General features: G+C 40.5%; 2 protein-coding genes and 2 long non-coding RNA genes across 8 annotated transcripts in view; 3 read left to right on the forward strand and 1 right to left on the reverse strand.

The window, feature by feature from the left end:
* The window catches only part of LOC145515125 (zinc finger protein 701-like), a 39388-nt gene extending 23354 nt beyond the window's left edge, over positions 1–16034 (forward strand). The window contains exons 5-7 of one of the 4 annotated variants that reach the window (XM_081514793.1): positions 946–1072; positions 4351–4420; positions 4516–4682. In XM_081514793.1, the coding sequence (XP_081370919.1) occupies positions 946–1072; positions 4351–4420; positions 4516–4528 (210 nt within the window). In that variant the 3' untranslated portion in view covers positions 4529–4682. Of the gene's footprint in view, positions 1–945; positions 1073–4350; positions 4421–4515; positions 9182–11272; positions 12227–15810 lie in introns of those variants that run through there. The other 3 variants (XM_081514792.1, XM_081514794.1, XM_081514791.1) reach the window with 3 other exon arrangements.
* Positions 1198–3175, forward strand: LOC145515209 (uncharacterized). The gene is made up of 2 exons (XR_014060755.1): positions 1198–2924; positions 3069–3175. It is a non-coding gene; the product is annotated as an uncharacterized LOC145515209 (long non-coding RNA).
* On the reverse strand, positions 6218–15580 carry LOC145515196 (uncharacterized). Its single transcript, XR_014060739.1, has 3 exons — positions 15375–15580; positions 14764–14848; positions 6218–6370 (listed from the first exon to the last, which is right to left on the reverse strand). It is a non-coding gene; the product is annotated as an uncharacterized LOC145515196 (long non-coding RNA).
* The window catches only part of LOC145515104 (uncharacterized), a 45890-nt gene continuing 39237 nt past the window's right edge, over positions 15234–21886 (forward strand). The window contains exons 1-3 of one of the 2 annotated variants that reach the window (XM_081514692.1): positions 15234–15268; positions 17588–17678; positions 20886–21012. In XM_081514692.1, coding sequence (XP_081370818.1) covers positions 17643–17678; positions 20886–21012 — 163 coding nt within the window. In that variant the 5' untranslated portion in view covers positions 15234–15268; positions 17588–17642. Of the gene's footprint in view, positions 15269–17587; positions 17679–20885; positions 21013–21886 lie in introns of those variants that run through there. The other variant, XM_081514689.1, reaches the window with a different exon arrangement.

Consider the following 21886-nt stretch of genomic DNA (forward strand, 5'->3'; position numbering starts at 1 on the left):
CTATACAGTCCGTGGAATTCTCCAGGCCAGAATACTGGAGTGGGTAGCCTTTCTCTCCTCCAGGGGATCTTCCCAACCCAGGGATCGAATCCAGGTCTCCCTCATTGCAGGTGGATTCTTTACCAGCTGACCCACAAGGGAAGCCCAGGAACACTGGAGTGGGTAGCCTGTCCCTTCTCCAGCAGATCTTCCTGACCCAGGAATCAAACCGGGGTCTTCTGCATTGCAAGCAGATTCTTTACCAACTGAGCTATCAGGGAAGCCCATAGTAAATAAGATTGTTCTGTAATTTTTTGTTGGCATTGTTCCCTCTGTATAGAATGCAATTGATTTTTGTGTGCTCTTTTTTTTGGCTGCAACTTTTCTAAAGTTTTTTTAAGGTAATAGTTTTATCTTGGAATCTTTTTGGTTTTTACATAGAAAACCTTGTCACCTACAAAAACAGGTAATTTTTCCTTTTATATTTGGATGACCTTAAGTTTTCTCTTGTCTAATGTCTCTGGTAGAGATGTTCATTGGTTTCTTGAACAGTAGTGTCGAGCGTGCCTCTTTCTGCTTGTTGTAAGCTCTTAGCAGTGTGGACTTCCCCTTTAGTACCGCTCTGACTGCATATCATAAATTTTGGTATGTTGTGTTTTTATTTTCATTCAGATGCTATATAACACTTCAGCCTAGACCACCCATGGCTGCCTTTTATTTGTGTGTATTTCATGTATTGTCCACAACTATGAAAAATCCACATTGATTGGAGGACATTATAATTATGTGAAAAAGTATGAGGAATTAAAATTAAAGAAACACAATTTGCTTCAAATTCCCTTCACATAGATCTGTCAGAATAAATACTGCAACTGAATTGATCCTTATTCCTCTCTCCTCTTCTCATTTTCCATGAGAATAAAAACTCTCCTCAGAGCCCCTTGGTGAAATATATTTTCATTGCAGAGATCGTTGACATTCACTGATGTGGACATAGAGTTCTCTCAGGAGGAGTGGGAATGCCTGGCCCCTGCCCAGAGGACATTGTACAGGGACGTGATGCTGGAGACCTACAGGAACCTGCTGTCTGTGGGTGAGGATCACTTCCCTTTGAAGTGGGGATCTGCCCTGGGGTATCTCTGCATTTCCCCTCTTTGCCTCCTGGGAACCCCTGCCTTGCTTGACTGCAGTCAGAGCCCTGTTGGCTCAGACATGAAAAGCTTCAGGATGTGGCATCAGGAGCTTACACATAACTTTCCTCAAAAAAATCTACCCACTTCGTGATACAGTTATTTCAGAATTCACTCTATATTTAAAGCTCAGTGACAGACTTTTAACAGCCCCACTGTCCTGTTTTCTACTCGTGTTGTTTGGAGTTAGCCATTCTGGGAAGTGAGCTATGTTTCTGCATTGTATACTGTTCCCTGTGTGTGCTGAAAGAGGCCAGCAGAAGGGGAGTTTCTGAAATGTTTTCCTCAAGCCCTCCATTGCGTCCTCAGTCCTTAGCAACATAAAGAACGATGATTCTGGAAAAGCCACAGAAAATCACATTTCTTTCTTCTTATGTGTAGAAATTTCTGTTGGTCATATTGTAGCAAGAGGCAGAGCACAGGGCCGTGGGGACTGACATGAAAGCATAGGTAAATTTACCATCAGATTAAATGCTCCATAGATAAATCCACAACCACCGTCACTGAGCATACATGAAATGATAGTAGTTGTTGTCAGGGGTTTTGTGGTGTTCAGGACCTGTAGGTTCCCTGCACAGGTTCTGTCCAGTTTTCAGAATCGTTCCTCCTCGTCTTTGCCAGTGGGTTGGTCTTGATCCAGGAGACATGCATGTTTGGGACGTGAGCTCAGTTTTCCCCTTACAGACTCTTTTGCTTCAGCAAAGTACTTATCTGATGCCTTCCTGCTACTGGAACTGTTGGCTGGGAGGGAGATTGCCTGTCTCTGAGATACATTTTGTGATTTTGATACACCATCTCCTAGAAATGTTATATCAGTTCAACTCTAGTGGAGTGACGGTGCACACTTGGTGCACTGACAGTGGTTTGGAAAAACTTTGTTCCCAGTTGCCACTTCCCACAATTACAAGTTCGTAATGATCATCTCCAGTGGGTAGTAGAGAGTCTTTAGTTTTCTATGAACTCTGAAGGTAGTAGGGGGTGTACACGGAGGAAACAGAAAACGTGAAGGTCCCACACTTGCTGGTTAGTGATGTTGAAAATATTTTCTTTTTCCTACTTTTACTATATATTCCAGCTTAAGTGAAAAGTCTCTCATTTTGCCCATTTTCTAATTCAGTTTTTTTTTCTTTTTTTTTTTTTGCCATTGTGGTTCTAGAATTCTTTATGCACCCATAGCCATGGGTTCCCTAATTTCTCAGTCTCCTTCCATCAAGGCAAGCCCTTAATGAAGATGAGTTTAGCCAAATAAGGTGTGAGTGGAATTAACGAATTTCTCATGTGAATGACCACATCCCTGTTACTTATAAATGACAATATCACACCCAGCAACGTTGCTTTTACAGGTATACCCAAGAGATTTGAAAACATTTATCCATAGAAACATCTTGTACAAAATGGTCAATAGAAGATTTTTCATAATAGCCAAAACTTTTAAATTGGAGCTAATATTTGTACACATGTAAAGTTCAGATGGAGATCCTTTTATTTTCCCACTGTGAATATTCTTTTGATAGGCACCAGTTTTTCAAAATCCTTCCTTTACTGAATTGCCTTGATACCTTAATCTGGTGGACTGCTTGGATGGGGAGTCATGCTAAGAATACGTTGTCTTGGGAATTCCCTGGCAGTCCATTAATAAGAATTCTGCACTTTGAATCTACTTCCCTTACTTGAAGAATTGTGATCATCTTCCTCACACCTTTAAAAATGGATAAGTAGTATTAGATGTGGAGAAGGTGATGGCACCCCACTCCAGTACTCTTGCCTGGAGAATCCCATGGACGGAGGAGCCTGGTAGGCTGCAGTCCATGGGGTCGCTAGGAGTCGGACATGACTGAGCAACTTCCCTTTCACTTTTCTCTTTCATGCATTGGAGAAGGAAATGGCAACCCACTCCAGTGTTCTTGCCTGGAGAATCCCAGGGACAGGGGAGCCTGGTGGGCTGCCCTCTGTGGGGTCGCACAGAGTCAGACACGACTGAAGCGACTAAGCAGCAGCAGCAGCAGCAGTATTAGATGGCTGAGATGGTGTCTTTTTAAAGACTCAAAAGTTACTTTTTTATGAAAAAAAAAATCAGTATCCTGTTACATGTATTATAACATCACTTTGTCTGCATTATGTCTTATATCTCTTTCTTTTGCCATTTCTTTGTAGCATTATTGTGCATGCGTGCTCAGTTGCTCAATCATGTCCATGTCTTTGTCATCCCATGGACTGTATCCCACCAGGCTCCTCTGTCCATGGGATTCTCCAGGCAAGATACTGGAGTGGGTTGCCATTTCCTCCTCCAGGAGATCTTTCCAACCCAGTGATCAAACCCATGTCTCCTGTTTCTCCTCCATTGGCAGGCGAGTTCTTTACCACTGAGCCACCTGGGAAGCTCTTTAACAATATTATATCTGAACCTAATTAAATTTACATGTTGCTCACTCTTCATTACATATAATTTGGAGCCAATAAACTATGTATTTAAAGTTCCTGCATTTGTATGGAAGGAATTGCTCTACTTACTGTCTTTTCATATAACTGAACGGAGAAAGCAATGGCACCCCACTCCAATACTCTTGCCTGGAGAATCCCAGGGACGGCGGAGCCTGGTGGGCTGCCGTCTATGGGGTCGCACAGAGTCAGACACGACTGAAGTGACTTAGCAGCAGCAGCATATAACTGAAGAATATTTCATTTGTTCATATTTAATTTATTTAACTTTGATTTACAGATGATGGTTTTCAAAATGTTTTATGCTACTTCATTGGTATACAGATATACGCAAGGTACTTAGAAAAATATTTAGCTTTTTCAAAAGCTATTTTATCAGATTCTTCATTTTCACAGTGCCGTATTTGTTTCTCAATTCTGAACCACCACTCATTTAGGGTATTCATTAGATAATCTAGTTTTGGATTATTTAGTCTTAGGATATATTTTATGTTGCTTTTCATTTATTCATGTGTAATAATTAGGCAGAATATATATATGGTTTAATATTCTTCTTGCTTCACTTAAAGAAGACCACAATATTTACACATAATTGGTATGTGCTTTGGTGTTAATGGTTGAAAAGTACAGTTTCTTTGATAGATAACAGAAGTTTTTCCAATATGCCTGTTTTTGTGATAGGTTATTTGAAACTAGGGTGCCCTAAAATTATTAGAATTACCTTTGATCCCTTTCATTGTAGTAAAGAATCATTACTTTCTTATTGCTACAAATTCTATGATCATGGTTGGGAAGCTTCATAACTGCTTGACGTAAGTATTACTTTTGGTATACTACTGTGCATTTAACAAACATTTATTTATAAATTTAAATGAATTGAATATGTACGGTTCATTATATCTTTTAGATATCTCTTATAAACCCATGATCAAGAAATTACAACTGAAGACAAACTCTGATAGAGGAGCGGTATTACAGTCACGGATACTGGGAAGACCTGAAAGGAATGAAATGGACCTTTTTTACCTTAGGGTCATTCAGGAAAATATATATGACTTTCAGTCTAAGCCGAAAGATGAGGAAGAAAATTACAAAGGAATGCTTATAACCCATAATGAAAATCTCACTGATAATAAAGATCAACATGATAAAAGTGTTGCCAAAATCAAGCCTATTGAAAATTTAAGCTTTCAACATGAACTGCACATTTTTAAAAGTGAAGACAAAACTGATGAATTCATTCAAGCTGACAAGATTCTCAACAGTTGTGCCTCATTTTCACTGCTTCAAAGAATTTCTTCTAGTATAGAAATGAACATTTCTGAAACATATGGGAGTAATTACATGCATCCTTTAATAGTGACACAAAACCAGGAAGCACAGAGGGAAGGACTTTACAAATGCGATGAGGATGGCAAAATCTTTCTTCAGAGGTCAAACCTCAGTAGACATCAGGTCGTCCATACAGAGGAGAAATTACATAAATGTGTTGTATGTGAAAAAGTTTTTAGTCGAAATTCACACCTTGCAAATCATCAGAGAATTCATACTGGAGAAAAACCTCACAGATGTAATGAGTGTGGCAAGCTCTTTGGTCAAAAAGCATGCCTTAGACGTCATCAGAGAATTCATTCTGGAGAGAAACCCTACAGATATTATGAGTGTGGGAAGTCCTTCCATTACAGCTCAAAACTTCGTAGACATCAGTTAACCCACACGGAAGGGAAATTATATAAATGTGATACATGTGACAAAGTGTTCCGTCATAATTCCAGCATTCCAAGACATAAGAGAATTCATACTGGAGAGAAACCTTACAAATGTGATGAATGTGGCAAGGCCTTTAATCAAAAATCAAACCTTGGAAGTCATCAGAGAATTCATACTGGAGAGAAACCTTACAAATGTAACGAGTGTGGCAAAAGCTTTAAGAACTACTCAGCCCTCACTCAGCATAAATTTGTCCATAGAGAAGAGAAATCATATAAGTGTGATGTATGTCACAGAGTCTTTAGTTGTCATTCAAACCGTGCAAGACATCAGAGAGTCCATACTGGAGAGAAGCCTTACAAATGTAATGAGTGTGACAAGGTCTTTAGTCAGAAAGTACACCTTAGAAGTCATCAGAAAATTCATACTGGAGAGCAGTCTTAGAAATGTAGTAAGCGTGGCAAAATTTTTCATCACAGGTCAACCCTCACTCAACAGGTGAAAAATGAGACTGGAGAAAAATTAGTATTGTGAGGAATATCGTGAAGTCAGTAGTCAACATTCAGACCTTTCAGTTCATCAGAGAATTCATAATGGAGAGAAACCTTTCAAAGGCAGTAAGTAATGAAATGCCTTTAGTCAGACTTCAACCCTTACTACGCATCAGGGAATCAATACAGATAGTAAACCAAGTTAATGGATATATGTAGGAAGGTCTTCATTTAATACTGACATTTTAAAGTCATGAGAAATTCATAGTGGGAAGAGACTTGTGCACATTCATGAGTGTGGCACAGCTTCATTTATTACAAGAGAATCTGTACTGGATAGAAATTGTAGAAATTTTATAACTGTCTCTGAATCTTTAGTCAAAATTTCTACCTTAGTACTCCAAAGAATCATAGTGGAGAGAAACTTTATTAATCAAATGAGTGTGACAAATCCTTTGGTGTACTCTCAAGTCTAACTTCCTGGTAGGTAATCCGTGTTTGTGAGGGAATTTAAGAAATGGTGTTAGCAGGTGTCCACCTCTTAACTTCATTTGAAAGGTCCTGTTGGAGGGAAATGTGATAAATGTGTTTTAGACAAGGAATTCAATCACCAAAGAATTCATTCTCAAAATTACCTCACAGTTGGGGTGAACACTAGAACAACTCTTACTTGGATCTCGCTTTTCACCAATATGTAATCTGCACTGCACAGAACAGTACAAGTGTATTGAAGTTTGCAAAGCTTTTGGGTTGTTTCTTAAACACCAGGATCACCAAATACATCATCCTTTTAAAATGCAATGACTATGGCAAAGTTTCACATTATTACTCCCTCGTCACTAGATACCAGCATATTTATCCTGGAGAGAAGACACAAATGTAATGTGTGTTGCAAGGATTTTACCCAAAGGTCAGAAAATGGGACATGGGGCTTCAGTAGTGGCTCAGTGGTAATGAATCTGCCTGTCAATGCAGTAGACATGGGTTTGATCCCTGGTCAGGAAGATCCCACATGCCACAGAGCAACTAAGCCCATGCGCTACAACTGTGGAGCCTGAGCACTGCAACTGCTGAAGCCCACACCCCCTGGAGCCTGTGCTCCTCGAAACAGGAAAGGCCTGCATACTGCAACTCGAGGGTATCCCCCACTCGCCGCAACTGAAGAAAAGCCCGCACAGCAATGAAGACTAAGCACAACCAAAAGTAAATGAGTTTAAAAAAAACTTTTTTTTAATTAAAAAAAAACTTAATTTAAAAAAAACTTTTTTTAAATTAAAAAAAAGGGACATAGTGGAGTGACACCTTATAAATGCAATAAGGATGACAAAACCTTTACCTTGAGTTCAAGTATTAGGCAAGATCAGACAGTCCATTGAAGAGAAACACTTCACATCTGTGAGTAGAGGCTCTATGCAGGTCTCACGATGCACTAGACATCTCAGTATACATCTTTCATAGAAACCACACAAAGCAATACCTCTGCTAAGGCTTGAACCAGAAGACAGACACTCTGAAACACTGGACTTATTCTGGAGCATGACTGTTCAAATGTAATGAGTATTGTAAAAATTTTCATCTGGTATCCACACCTTTTGTGTAATAAGTGTACCTATACAGCTCAGAAACGAGAAATTTACCGACCATGGAAACCAATGCATCATCAGCATTCACCAAAGAATTTATATTGCAGAGTATCCTTTCAAGTGTAATGATGTTGGTAAATTTTTTGAGTAATTCTCTCAGTAGACTACACATCAGAAAATTTAATACCAGGAGTAAATAAGTTATTTCTCCAGTATTGTGGTGGTGGTGATTTAATCACTGAGTCGTGTCTGACTCTTGCGACCCCTTCTACTGTAGCCCTTCAGGCTCCTCTTTCCATGGGATTACCCAGGCAAGAATACTGGAGTGGGTTACCATTTTCTCCTCCAGGGAGTCTTCCCGACCCAGGGATTGCACCTGCGTCTCTTGCATTGCAGGCAGATTGAGCTATCAGGAAGAGCCCATTTCTCCGAGATTAGTCTGGGATTATCATACTGCAGAATCATTGCAAATGACAATATGTTAAAACTAATGACACATTTGGTATATGAGAGAAAGGACATATGTGGAAATGGCCCATTATCTGTATAAATAATGTAATTACTAGAGGCTTTTTGAACTGTTTATACCTTTCTACCTGAAGTTTGAACACTTGATCTTTTATCTTATTCCAGCTTTTATGATAGTCTGAGAAGAAATCAAAAAAATGAGGGGGCTGACTTCATTCGGTGTGGGTGATGCGTATCCTTATTTCCTAGAAAAGGAAGGATCTTAAATTATCTGATTGAATATTGTGTGAATTAGCATCGGAGAGGGACAAGAAGTAATATAAAAATATGACATGATTAGCCATGGTTATTATTCAAGGGTGGACTTTGGAGATAGGTCACAATGAATCATTAGACAGAAGCGTCTGCCAATCACTCTGAACAGATCAGCAGGACCTTAATGGACTGGACTTGACATGGGAAGAAAGAAAGCTAATAGTGATTATGTGGCAGCAACAATACACATGAAAAGCTGGTAACATTCTGCATTGCTTGGGAATAGCTGATCTATACATGTGATTAGTGAAAAATTAGTCTTGCTCTTTGAAATTAAAGAGTGGGCAGTTTTTGATCGTGAAAGAAAAATGTAATCCAAAGTGCCAGAACCCTGTGTGTATGTGTTCAGTTCAGTCGCTCAGTTGTGTCCGATTCTCTGCGACCCCATGAACCACAGCACGCCAGGCCTCCCTGTCCATCACCAACTCCCAGAGTTCACCCAAACTCATGTGCATTCAGTCGGTGATGCCATCAACCATCTCATCCTCTGTTGTCCCCTTCTCCTCCTGCCCTCAATCTTTCCCAGCATCAGGGTCTTTTCCATTGAGTCAGCTCTTCGCATCAAGTGGCCAAAGTATTGGAGTTTCAGCTTCAACATCAGTCCTTGCAATGAACACCCAGGACTGATCTTTAGGATGGACTGGTTGGATCTCCTTGCAGTTCAAGGGACTCACAAGAATCTTCTCCAACACCACAGTTCAAAAGCATCAATTCTTTGGCGCGCAGATTTCTTTATAGTCCAACTCTCATATTCATACATGACTACTGGATAAACCATAGTCTTGACTAGACGGACCTTTGTTGACAAAGTAATGTCTCTGCTTTTTAATATGCTGTCGAGGCTGGTCATAACTTTCCTTCCAAGGAGTAAGCGTCTTTTAATTTCATGGCTGCAGTCACCATCTGCAGTGATGTATGTGTATGATTGACATTTAATGGCTGCTATTACCTTTTGCTATCTTTTGTTTTATTCCTGTTTTAATTAATAAAATTTAATTATTCTTCATAACCTTGAATGAATCATGTTCATTTCATTAACACACTTTTATTCCACCTGGGTACTTTATTACAGAAGCTAAGTGTACCACTAAGTTCTTGGGCTTGAAAAATGGTGTACAGAAATAGTTTTAATGTGAAAACTTGGCCTGTGTACACCAGTGCTAAATGGAATTTTTAAAACAGTTTTTGGGGAAGTATTAGTAGAAAGGGATTCCCTGGTGGCTCAGTCGGTAAAGAATCCACCTACAATGTGGGAGACCTGGGTTTGATCCTTGGGTTAGGAAGCTCTCTTGGAGGAGGGTATGGCAACCCATTCTAGTATTCTTGCTTGGAGAATCCCCATGGACAGAGGAGCCTGGCAGGCTGCAGTCCATGGGTTCTCAAAGAGTGGGACACGACTGAGTGACTAAGCACAGTACACTAATAGAAAAGAACAGTTTTATTGCTTTTATTGAAACTTCAGATTGTTAAGAGGAAATATTAGTTTCAGATGTAAGTCGCCCATGCAAATGCAAGCTTTTATCTTAAAGCTGTTTCAGACGAGCTTATACTGAGCACTTTCAAGGTACTGGAAGGCACTGGTCCCTGTTCCACGTATGGAGCATCATCTTTTGGGATTTGAAATAGCTCAGCTGTAATTCAATTACCTCAAATTGTCACGAAGCCAGCAAATTGTCATGAGGCCAGCAAATTGTCATGAACTTTTCCTACACTTGTTGGTTTAATGTTTTTCTGGACAGGCAGTGAGGCTTTACTCATTTGTAGAGTTTTCCCAAAGGCTTTTCTGTTTGTTTATTGTATATTGAGTTCCTCATGGGTTAATGAGTGCCTATTGTTTAGCTTTCTGCTATCCTTCTGACATCATTCTTCATTGGTATAATTTTTTTCTTTGCAGCCAAATGATGTAATGATACAATTTTAGTAGGTAGATGTGCACGCTAACTTTAACTTTTGATAACATGGAATGTTAGCATGACTTTTGATATACCAAAACTTTTGATACTCTGGACTACCAGAGTAGACCCTGTGTTGACATTCTTAACTAATGTAATCATGTCCTTAAAATGCCGAGACTTTGGCTGTTATTTGGAGAATATTTCATTTATTAATACTTAATTTTGATGTATAGATGATGTAACATTTCAGAATGTTTTATGCTTCTTCATGACTGCATAGTTTTACAGGAGATATTTAGAAAAATATTTTCATTATGTCATAGACATTTTAAAGCAATTACTCTATTACCATGAAAGTAATCTCAAGCTGCTTCTGTGTTCAGCAAATTAGATTTAAAATTATATATAAATTTAGTATCGTATTATGTGGGATATATTGGGTTCGCCTGAAATTTCATTTGGATTATTTTATATTAGCTTTTAGAAAACCCGAATAAACTTTTTTGCCACTCCAAAAGATAAAAATACCTACAGCCACCAGCAGTGAGCATTATGTTAAATTATAGTACTACCAGGCAGGAACTATTGTGGTTTTTAGGAGCTGTAGGTTGTTGCCTCAAACTTCATTCAATTTTCAGAATTATTCTTCCTTCCCCTCTCTCTTTGCCACTGGCTTCGTTTGGACCCTAGAGAAATGTGTATTTGAGATGTGAACATTTACTCCTTTTTCCCCTTACACACTCTTTGGTGTCAGCAAAGTACTTAGCTAATGCTTTCCTGCTGCCAGAACGGTGGACTCAGTAAGGTGTAAGAGTGTTGGCTGGGAGGTAGACAGCCAGTCTCTGAGATGTGTTTTGTGATTTTGATATACCATTTCCTGGAAATGTAATAGTTCAAATGTAGTGCAATGACTGTGCACACTTGATAAGCTGAGGTGGTTTCTGAAAAACTTTGTTGCCACTTACCGATTCCCACAAACAATGACAAGTTCCTAAAGTATTTCACTCAAGTGGAGTAGAAACTGTCCCTTTTTATGAGCCTTGAAGGCCTCTGGGGGTGCCCATGGAACAAACAAAAAGCACAGAAGTCTCAGGCCTGCTGGTTAGTGATGTTAAATATACTTTCTTTTTCCTACTTTTACTCTGTATATTGATTTTCATGAAATATCTCTTCTTCTTTTTCCCCATTATCTAATCTCACAGCCCGCTTCCATCAAGGCCAGATAGGAGACCAGCTTTGGCAAATAAGTTGTGAGTCGTCGTAATGAATTTCTCATCTGAATGACCAAGTCTGTATTTCTTATAAACCACAATATCAAACCTAAGAATTCAGTTTTACAGATATACTCAGGATGTTTGTGAACATTTATGTAAACATTTATTATTAATTTATACACATTAACATGCTGTAATTGTCAGTGTGTATGTGCTTAATCACTCAGTCATGTCCAACTCTTTGTGACCTTTGGACTGTAGCCCACCAGGCTCCTATGTCCATGGGATTTTCCAGGCAAGAATACTGGAGTGGGTTGCCGTTTCCTCATCCAGGGAATCTTCTGACTCCGGGATGGAACCTCGGTCTCTTGCATGGCAGGCGGATTCTTTACCCACTGAGCCATCAGGGAAGCCCCAGAAATTGTGAATAGAAGCTTTAATTCCTAACAGCCAAAACTTTTAACTTCAAATTGTTCATTTTCTCAGTGCTATATTTGTCTCCCAGTTCTAATGTGGCACTCTTTTAAATTATTCATTAGATAAGCTGGTTTTGTTTTTCTTTTACATCTTAAGTTCTTTACCACTCTTTCATGTAAAATAAGTATGCAGTATATATAGTTTAATATCCTTTGCTCATCCTTTAATTATAACCATTATGTTTCCTGATAATTGGTACATGCTTTGCCATCATTGTTGAAATTCACACTTTCTTTGATAGCTAACAGTTTTTCCATTGTGCATATTTTTGTCATATAAGCAGTAGCAGCAGGTTCTTTAAAAGGGTGCCTTACAATTATTAGAATTTACTCTGTTGACTTTTGCTTTAGTAAAGAATCATTCCTTTTGTGTTCCGATAAATTGTAAGATGAAGGTTGTTGAGGTTCATAACTTTTAAAATAAATGTATTATGTTTCATATAATAAAATTTATTTAACAAACATTTATTCATGAGTTGTAATGAATGGAATACTTACAGTTCCTTATATATTGTAGATGGCTCTTATACACGTATGATCAAGAAATGGCAACTGAAAGCAAGCACTGATATAGGAGAAGTATTTTGAACAGTGAAGTTGGAAAGACATGAAAGGAATTAAATGAGACAAAGAGTCGGACATGACTGAGTGACTGAAAATGAAGAACAATGATGTGTGCTGTGGGTTCACCAAATATTTCCTACTTACAAATGCAGTGAATATGTCTTAAGTTTCTTCTGATTGCTCACTGATCACTAGATATCAGAATATTTATAGTGGGAAGAAAACTCACACACAACTGAGACTTAACTCGGTTTTCTTGATATGCATTCATAAATAGTAGTAGCAATACAAACTTAGGTGCCTTCTGGGGTAGAGTACTTAATATTATGCATATAAATATACCCTGAGATCAAATCTCCCCAGAAGTTTTGACAATGTTTACTATATTTCCATTAATAACATTATCCCAGGTACTGCACCTGCACGCCCTCTTTATAGTTGTGAGGATGCCAGAATGAAAGATGTTCAGACATTATGCACCCTGTTCAACATGATTTTGGATCCGGTACTGATGGCTAAACCTAGGGAATTTCAATTATGTGAAAAAGCAGAATGGACATCAAAACCAAAGCACAATAAGGATTTTAAAGGGTTGTCTTTTTAGTCGTGAAAAATAAAAGGTCCTTACTACAAGAAGCTCCAAAATTTAATTCTCTCCAATAAAAACTTCATATAACATCTCACAAAACAACACAATTGTGGTGTCAATTTGTTTGCAACCTGGCAGTTTTCTTCTACCTAGTTCTTCTGCCCATTTACTCCTCTCATTTTCAATGAATTAGTAATGTTGATCAAATACCTTATCATTATATGGGCATTTTCTGAACACCTTGTTTCTATTAGGACACCCCATAACTCTACTATTCTATTTATACAATGGCATCATACTTAACTTTGTCGTATCTTATTTAATTATTGCTGACTCACAGAATATAAATGACTTGAAGGCAAGGTATTGATTTTGTTTCCTGTTAGATGATCAGTGATTGGAATCATCCTGAATGAGTGTGAGAATGAGTGTGTGCACTTCATCTGTGCTAACAAGGTAGGTGGAATGGTTAATGAGACATGTAATTATGTTTGTTTACCATAAATTATTTCCTCTCATAACTTTAAAATGTAATGTTCTGAATATTTAAATCAGTTCTCACGCTGTATTTTGTGCACATGTGAATTTTACACAGCATGTGCTAAACATTTAACTCATCAAAGAGATGTTTTCAGGAAGTTTTTTTTTCTGAAGTTTTTTAAACCTCAGAATTTTCTTTTTTTTTTGGTCTTTCATTTTGTGATTAGGGATCTAATGTGTCACTCCTGCATTGGATACACTAAATCTAAAGCACTGCACCAGCTGGGAAGTCCTATAAGCCATAAAAATTGCAAATCAGGGTGGATTCTGGTGGGAGTTCCCTGGCAGTCCGGTGCTTAGGACTCAGGGTTTCATTGCAGTGGGCCAGGGTTCAATCCCCCATCTGGTACAATCCATAGACCTCACTATGGATTTTTTTTTTTTTTTTTTGGCTACACAGTATAGCATGTGGAATGTTAGTTCCCGGACCAGGGATCCAGCCCTTGCCCCCAGCAGTGGAAGAGCAGAGCCCTAATCACTGGGCCATCAGGGAAGTCCCTCAGTCCCTCATCTGGGAACTAGGATCCCAGAAGCCATGCTGCTGCTGCTGCTGCTAAGTCGCTTCAGTCGTGTCCGACTCTGTGCGACCCCATAGACGGCAGCCCACCAGGCTCCGCCGTCCCTGGGATTCTCCAGGCAAGAATACTGGAGTGGGTTGCCATTTCCTTCTCCAGTGCATGAAAGGGAAAAGTGAAAGTGAAGTCGCTCAGTCGTGTCCGACTCTTAACGACCCCATGGACTGTAGCCTACCAGTCTCCTCCATCCATGGGATTTTCCAGGCAAGAGTACTGGAGTGGGGTGCCACTGCCTTCTCCGAGAAGCCATGCATATCGCCTAAAAAAATTTTTTTTTCCCCTGAAATCCTCCATTCTGCTTCTGTCACTAAATAATAATCTTTTTCTGAGGGAGGATAGTTTTCTGTTTTTTTTTTTTTCCTTTATTTAAGTGTGGTTGATTTACAACGTGGTGTTGATTTCTGCTTGCTGTATAGCAGTAACAATACATATTATATAATATACATATTATATATGTTATATAACTATAACTACATAATTATTGTATAGAATAGTGTATAATATATAGTATAGAATAAAATATATATATAATTTTTGTATTTTTTTCCGTTATATTTTTTTTAAGTTTCATTGAAAAACAGGTAGCTTTAAAAAAAAATACTTATTTGGCTTCACCAGGTCTTAGTTGTGGTACATGGGATCGTCCCTCTTCCTTCCAGCCTGAGAGTTTTCGCTGTGGCATCTGAACTCTTAACTGGGGCATGTGAGATCTACTTCCCTAACAAGGGATCCTACCTGCAGCCCTCCGCATTGTCAGCATGGAGTCTTAACCACCAGGGAAGTCCCTCCATTATGTTGTAATATAGGATGCTGTTTAAGACTGAAGGCAAAAGGAGAAGGGGGGCGGGCAGAAGATGAGATGGTTAGATAGCATCACTGATTCAGTGGACGTGAAACTGAACAAAACCCAGGAGAGAGGAGGACAAGGGAGTCTGGAGGGCTCCCAAGAGGCAGAACAACAAATCCCAAATTTCCAATCCTGTCTCCTCCACTCGCGAAGGGAGGACAGTTTTTACTTGTAAAGTAACCGGCCCACAGAATTTCAGCTTTCAGCTTAGAACTGTTGGAGTCGGTCACTTAGAATACGCAGGGGAAGGGAAGGGAAGCGCCTTCTCCGCCCGGCTCTCCCGGGCCCCGCCTCCTCCCGCCCCAGCGGTAACGCCCCGCCCAGTCTCCGACTCCGGGAGTCCCGCCTCCTCTCAGACGCTCTTTCCGCCATAACCCAAGTGGAGTCAGCCTGGTGAGTGTCTTACTGCGAGCCGTTGTTTCAACTTTCTAGGCTGTTCTTTGTTTCAGGTCTTGGGAGTGACTCTCGACCTTAAAACCCAGCACCTGGCACTCCATACCTCGCTCTTACTCGTCGGGTCTGTGTTCATTTGGGCTTGATTTCGGTGTGAGGCTGGCCGCATGCTCTTGGCTTTTCTGCCTTCTTTACACGCTAAGACACCGACTTTCGCCACATTTTTCCCGCTTAAAACCCTTTCCTACCTCTGCCCCTCCGCCCCATGTAAAGTCCTCTTCTGCGAGGTGGATTCGCGCCCCCCAGCCTCGCCCTCTCGGCCCCTGGCGGCCGCGCGGCCGCTCCGCTCCGGGAGGGGCCGCGTCCTCTCCCGGGTCCTGTGACCCCTTCTCTCCCAACCGCTCTGTCCTCGTGTCTCCTCAGGCCGGCCCTTCTGCCCCCCAGGCCGCCCCTTCCTGTTAGTCCGCCCCCTCACCCTTCACAGGAGCTGGTGACCCGGACCAACCTTGTACCACTCGATGTTCTTTGCTTCCCAATTCCAGATGGTCTTTCCGGTCCGTGGGCATCTTTTTCAGTCGCCATTACTGTAAATACGTGGGCCAGGAGGTTCCGAACAGTCAGAGACAAAGCAACTGAGAAATAACAACTGCGGACAAAAAAGAGGGAGAACCGATGGGAAGGTGCACGATGGCTGAGGATGTTGCAAAGAAGCTGTAACATAAAAAAAAAAAAAAATTACTCTTGAAAGTCTTGCAGTGTAATCAAATCAAATTTAAAACAGTATTTGCAGGCATTGGAGAGCAACTTAGGGAGGGGGGGCCCTAGATGCAACGCAGGAGGGGCGATAACAGTAGTAAGACACTTCTCCGCGAGAGTATGGGGGAGGGGATAAGATATTTGGAAACTTGGCCTTCAGAGAGAGGATAATTTGTGATTGGAGCCGCAGAAGACAAAGAGGGAAGGAAGTATAACCATCAGGGGCCGCTCCAGAGTGGGGACAAAGGGAGCACCACAAGGATACTTCAGCCACGTGAGGCGAGGAGCTGACTAATTGGGAAAGACCTGTTGCTGGAGAAGATTGAGGGCAGGAGGAGGAGGCCACAGAGGATAGGAAAGTTGGATGGCATCACCGACCGGCTGGACAGGAGTTTGAGGAAACGCTTGGATGTAGGGAAGGACAGAGAGGGAAGCCTGCCATGCCGCAGTCCATGGGATCACAGAGTCAGACACGACTGAGCGCCCGAACAACACAGGGGTAGGAGGAGTGTCACCTGAAGGGCAAACAGGGAGCAGTGATGGTGGAAGAAGGAGGCAGAAATACCTGGAAATTGAGCGTCATTAGAAAGGTTGTGGGGAAAGAGTCCTGAGAGGGGAAACAAGTGGCAGAGCGGGCAGCACTCTGTGGGTGGAAATAGGAGGGCAGGAACAGGAAGAGCAGAGAGGAACGAAATCACAGAGATAAATGGGGAGAACGATAATGTAAAGGGAAGGTTCTGGGGATCTGATCATACAACATAACTCTTTTTTTTTTTTGGCATGCTAACTCTTTAATCAGAGCATGTTACTAAATACCTGAATTGCTGAGGGAATATCATTTACGTGTTCTCACCAGAAACAGAAAATGAAAATTGTATGACGATAGAGGTGTAAATTCCTCGATTGTGATAATTATTACACAGTGTATACATCTGTCAAATAATCACATTTCAAGTGTCTTATGTATACCGTTTTTATTCCTCAGTTATACTTCAGTAAATCTGGAAAGGAAATAGAGTGTTGCTGGGCTTATCTCCTCTGAGTGGTGCTCAACTCAGATTTCACATTAGGTCACTGAGGCGTATTGCATGTATGTTTTGTGCCTGTTGACCAGAAATTCCCCTTCAGATAGTTTGTGTTGGGCCAAAGCTTCATAATAATTAAGACGCCCCAAGTGATTCCCATCTGGATCCCTCACTGAGCGTGGTGACCGAGTCCTCCACTTCCTGAGGGCTGAGATCTGGGCTCTGCATGGGGATGGATCAGGGCCTGATCTGTGATCTGAAGGGGGTTGTAGGTCAGCTCAGGTGCCCCCCCTCCGCCCCTACTGCCATTGTGCACATGAGGCCTTACTGTGAGCTGAGTGTGATCTGAGGGAAAGTGTGGGAAAACTCATTGTTGCAGTTGCAGTGTGCAGGAGTTGACTGTCGTGAGTTCCACCTGAGACTGGGCAGCAGACGACTATGTGTTCCACATGGTGAGATCGTCCCTGTGTTTGTGGTTGTGGCACAGGAAGCAGGGGTGTTTGTTCTAAGCATTAAGCAGCATGTTTTCCACTTTCAGGGCAGACCTCTTAAGATTCATTTTGTCTGAAGAAGAAGCCCTGAAGAGGTGAAAGATGGAAGAACTGGAATCAGGAATGGCTCTTTCTCAGGTAAAATCATATTCTCAGTCGATTTCTCGATCTTCCCTTCCTGAAATGTTCTTCTGTGTAAGTGCTAATCTTGCCTGACTCTGAAGTATCCTTTGAAATCAACCTAAATCTGTGGCAGTTGGAAATTGTTTAGATCACTTTCATCACCTCCTTTCTTCAGTTCAGTCACCAGTCATGTCCGACTCTCTGCAACCCCATGGACTGCAGCATGCCAAGCTTCCCTGTCTGTCCATCACCAAATCCTGGAGCTTACTCAAACTCATATCCAGCAAGTAAGTGATGGACATCCAGCCATCCAACCATTTCATCCTCTGTCATCCCCTTCTCCCCCCGCCTTCAATCTTTCCCAGCATCAGGGTCTTTTCCAGTGAGTCAGTTCTTCCCATGAGATGGCCAGGTATTGGAGTTTCAACTTCAGCATCAGTCCTTCCAATGAATATTCAGGACTGATTTCCTTAGGATTGACTTGTTGGATCTCCTTGCAGTCCAAGGGATTCTCAAGAGTCTTCTCCAACACCACAGTTCAAAAGCATCAATTCTTCGGTGCTCAGCTTTCTTTATAGTCCAACTCGCACATCCATACAGAACTACTGGAAAAACCATAGCTTTGACTAGATGGACCTTTGTTGGCAAAGTGATGTCTTTGCTTTTTCATATGCTGTCTAGGTTGGTCATAGCTTTTTTTGCAAGGAGCAAGTGTCTTTTAATTTCATGGCTGCAGTCACTATCTGCAGTGATTTTGGAGCCCAGGAAAATAAAGTCTCTGTTTCCATTGTTCCTCCATCTATTTGCCATGAAGTGATGGGACTGGATGCCATGGTCTTAGTTTTCTGAATGTTGAGCTTTAAGCCAACTTTTTCACTCTCCTCTTTCACCTTCATCAAGAGGCTCTTTAGTTCTTCACTTTCTGCCATAAGGGTGGTGTCATCTGCACATCTGAGGTTATTGATATTTCTCCTGGCAATCTTGATTCCAGCTTGTGCTTCATCCAGCCGCACATTTCTCATGATGTGCTCTGCATGTAAGTTAAATAAGCAGGGTGACAATATGCAGCCTTGTCGTACTCCTTTCCCAATTTGGAACCAGTCTGTTGTTCCATGTCCGGTTCTAACTCTTGCTTTTTGACCTGCATACACATTTCTTAGGAGGCAGGTCAGGTGGTCTGGTATTCCCATCTCTTGAAGAATTTTCCACAGTTTATTGTGATCCACACAGTCAAAGGCTTTGGCGTAGTCAATAAAGCATAAGTAGATTTTTTCTGGAACTCTCTTGCTTTTTTTGATGATCCAGAGGTTGTCTTTTCATTTTGTTGATTTTACTGTTTGACACAAAGAAGTTTTTGCCTTTGATGCAGGTAAAGTTCCAGCTTCATTCCATTCTCTTAAGGTATCTAGCTTCTCAGCACCATTTGTTGTTATTGGGACTCTCCGTTCCTCTTAGTGTAATCTTGGCAATGCTTGTCATTACATTTTCTGTATATTCTAAGGGTTATTTCTGTGGTTTCTGATTTGCTCCACTGGCTTCTGTGTATTTGTTTATGCCTGTACCACATCCCAGGTGATTTCAGCGTTTTTCACATCTAAAAATGTTGGAAGACTCTTTGGAAGACTCTTTTGGCTATTTAGGGGTCTCTTGAGATTTTATAGGAATTTTCACATGATTTGTTCTATTACTACAAACATTGCCATTGAAATTTTAATAGGGATTTCATTGTGTCTGTAGAAAACTTTAGGGCTTCCCAGGTAGTGCTAGTGGTAAAGAACCTGCCTGCCAATGCAGGCAGAGACACAAGATATGTGGGTTTGATCTCTGGATTGGGAAGATCCCCAGAAGAGGGCATGGCAACCCACTCCAGTGTTCTTGCCTGCAGAATCCCATGGACAGAGGAGCCTGGCGGGCTACAGTCAATAGGCTCGCAAAGAGTAGAACATAACTGAAGCAACTGAGCACACACACAGGTAGAAAATTTTGAGTATTGTGATCATTTTAAGAATCCTGTCAGTTCCTGAGTACAGAGTTTCTTTTACTTGTGTTTCCATGGACTTTTAGCAATGTCTGGCAGTATTCAGTGTGTAAGTCTTTTACCTTCTTTGCTAATATTTTTGCCAATATTTCATAAGTATTCTACCTCTTTTGATGTTATAATAAATAGGATTGTTCTCTGATTTCCAGTTGACACTGTTCATTGTGTATACAATTGCAACTGATTTTTCAGTGTTGATTTATTTTCTTATGCTACATCTTTCCTCAAGTTTCTTTTTTTAAAGTATTTATTTATGCATTTGGCTGTGCCGCTTAGTTGCAGGATCCATTTTCACTGTGGCTTGTGGATTCTTTTAACTGGCATATGGAATGTAGTTCCCTGACCAGGGATGGGACCTGGGTTCCCTGCATTGAGAGCTCAGAGTCTTAGCCATTGGACCAGCAGGGAAGTCCCTAAAATTGTTTTTTGGAGTAGTAGTTTTCTTCTGGAATCATTTTTCTCTGTACGTGCTGACAAAAAAAACAAAACATAGAATGGAAGTAATATAATAGTAAATTCAATAAAGACTTTGAAAATGGTCCACATCAAAAAAATCTTACATATGAAGCATTTAGAGTAATGCTTAATATCTAGAAAGTATTTGGACACCTTAAGTCTTTGCTGTTCTTATCATCTTTGTCATTTAATATTTACACTTCGTAAAAATTCTACTGTGGACCTTGTCATCTCTCTCTCTTTATTTAAATTTTTGGACATGCCATGCAGCATGTGACATCTTAGTTCCCCAAAGGAGTATTGAACCTGGGTCCCCTACAGTGAAATGTGGAGTCTTAACCACCTGACCACCAGGGATGTCTCAATTTTGTACCCTCTTAAGATGCCAATTACACTGTAAGTCATGTTGATAAGGAATATCACTTATTATATAATACATAATAGATAACACTTCTGCATAGATAAACTTGTAGAATTTTTTTCTGTGTATTTCATATATTGCCCACAAATATGAAAAATCCGCTTTAACTGGAGGATATCATAATTTTATGAAAAAGCATGAGGAATTAAAATTAGGTACCCATAATTTGCTCCAGATACATATAAGCGGATCTGTCAGAGTACATACTTAAATTGAAGTGATTCTCACCCCTCCCTCCCCCTCCTCAGTTTTTTGTGACAATAAGAACTCTTCTCATGACCCCTTTCTGAAATGTGTTTCCTTATAGGAACAGTTGACATTCAAGGATGTGGCCATTGAATTCACTCAGGAGGAGTGGGAATGTCTGGACCCTGCTCAGAGGGCCCTATATAGGGATGTGATGTGGGAGACCTATAGGAACCTGATCTCTGTGGGTGAGGATAACTTATTATAATTATATATCAGAGTGTTGATAAGTATATTCACCATACTGTAATTTGATTTCTGTAACTCCTTCCAGTTACAACTAGAAATATATTCTTTGGAGTAATAGCTCCTCATTCTACAAACCGTGATACCTACTTTGTTTCCGTTAATTTGACTCTGTTTTTTTTCTTTTTAATACTGTGTTTTACTGATAAGTGAGGGTCTTTATTTCTGAATAATGTGGTGAGCAAATATTTGTAGTATCCAACTATGTTGGGATAGTTGCTAGATTTCCCCCTTTTTCAGATTTTGTGTGTTGTCTGTTGGACACTTAGATTGTTTTTGTCTTGGCTATTGTAAATAGTTCAGTAATGAACATGGCAGTGCAGGTGTCTTTTTAAGACAATGGTTTCATAATGGAAGTGATGCATTGTGTGATATATATATTTAGCTATGCTATACAGTGTGCCAGATCTTAGTCTCTGACCAGGAATTGAACCCCTGCCCCATGCATTGGGAGCTCAACTCTTAACCACTGGACCACCAGGGAAGTTCGTAGAAATATATTTTTAGGAACTTTAAACTATTTCTCAAAGTTGGTACACCAATTTGCATTCTTCAGTATAATTATTAGAGTTCCATTTCCTCCACATTCACGATAACACTTGTCATCTCGTGTCTGTGTGTGTGTGTGCGCGCGCGCATGTGTGCCTTAGAAGGTTGATTTCGAGAATCTCTGGATTTTTTGATTGGAGAATGATTGCTTTACAGTGTTGTGTTGGTTTCTGCCATAAAACAGTGTGATTCAGCCATAAGTATACATATATCCCCTCCATCCTGGTGGCAGCTGTTCCAGTAGGACTGAGGTAATATCTCAGTGTG

Source organism: Giraffa tippelskirchi, chromosome 7 (genome assembly GCF_054371585.1).
Source record: "Giraffa tippelskirchi isolate mGirTip1 chromosome 7, T2T-mGirTip1v1.2.pri, whole genome shotgun sequence".
Taxonomy (NCBI): Eukaryota; Metazoa; Chordata; class Mammalia; order Artiodactyla; family Giraffidae; genus Giraffa; species Giraffa tippelskirchi.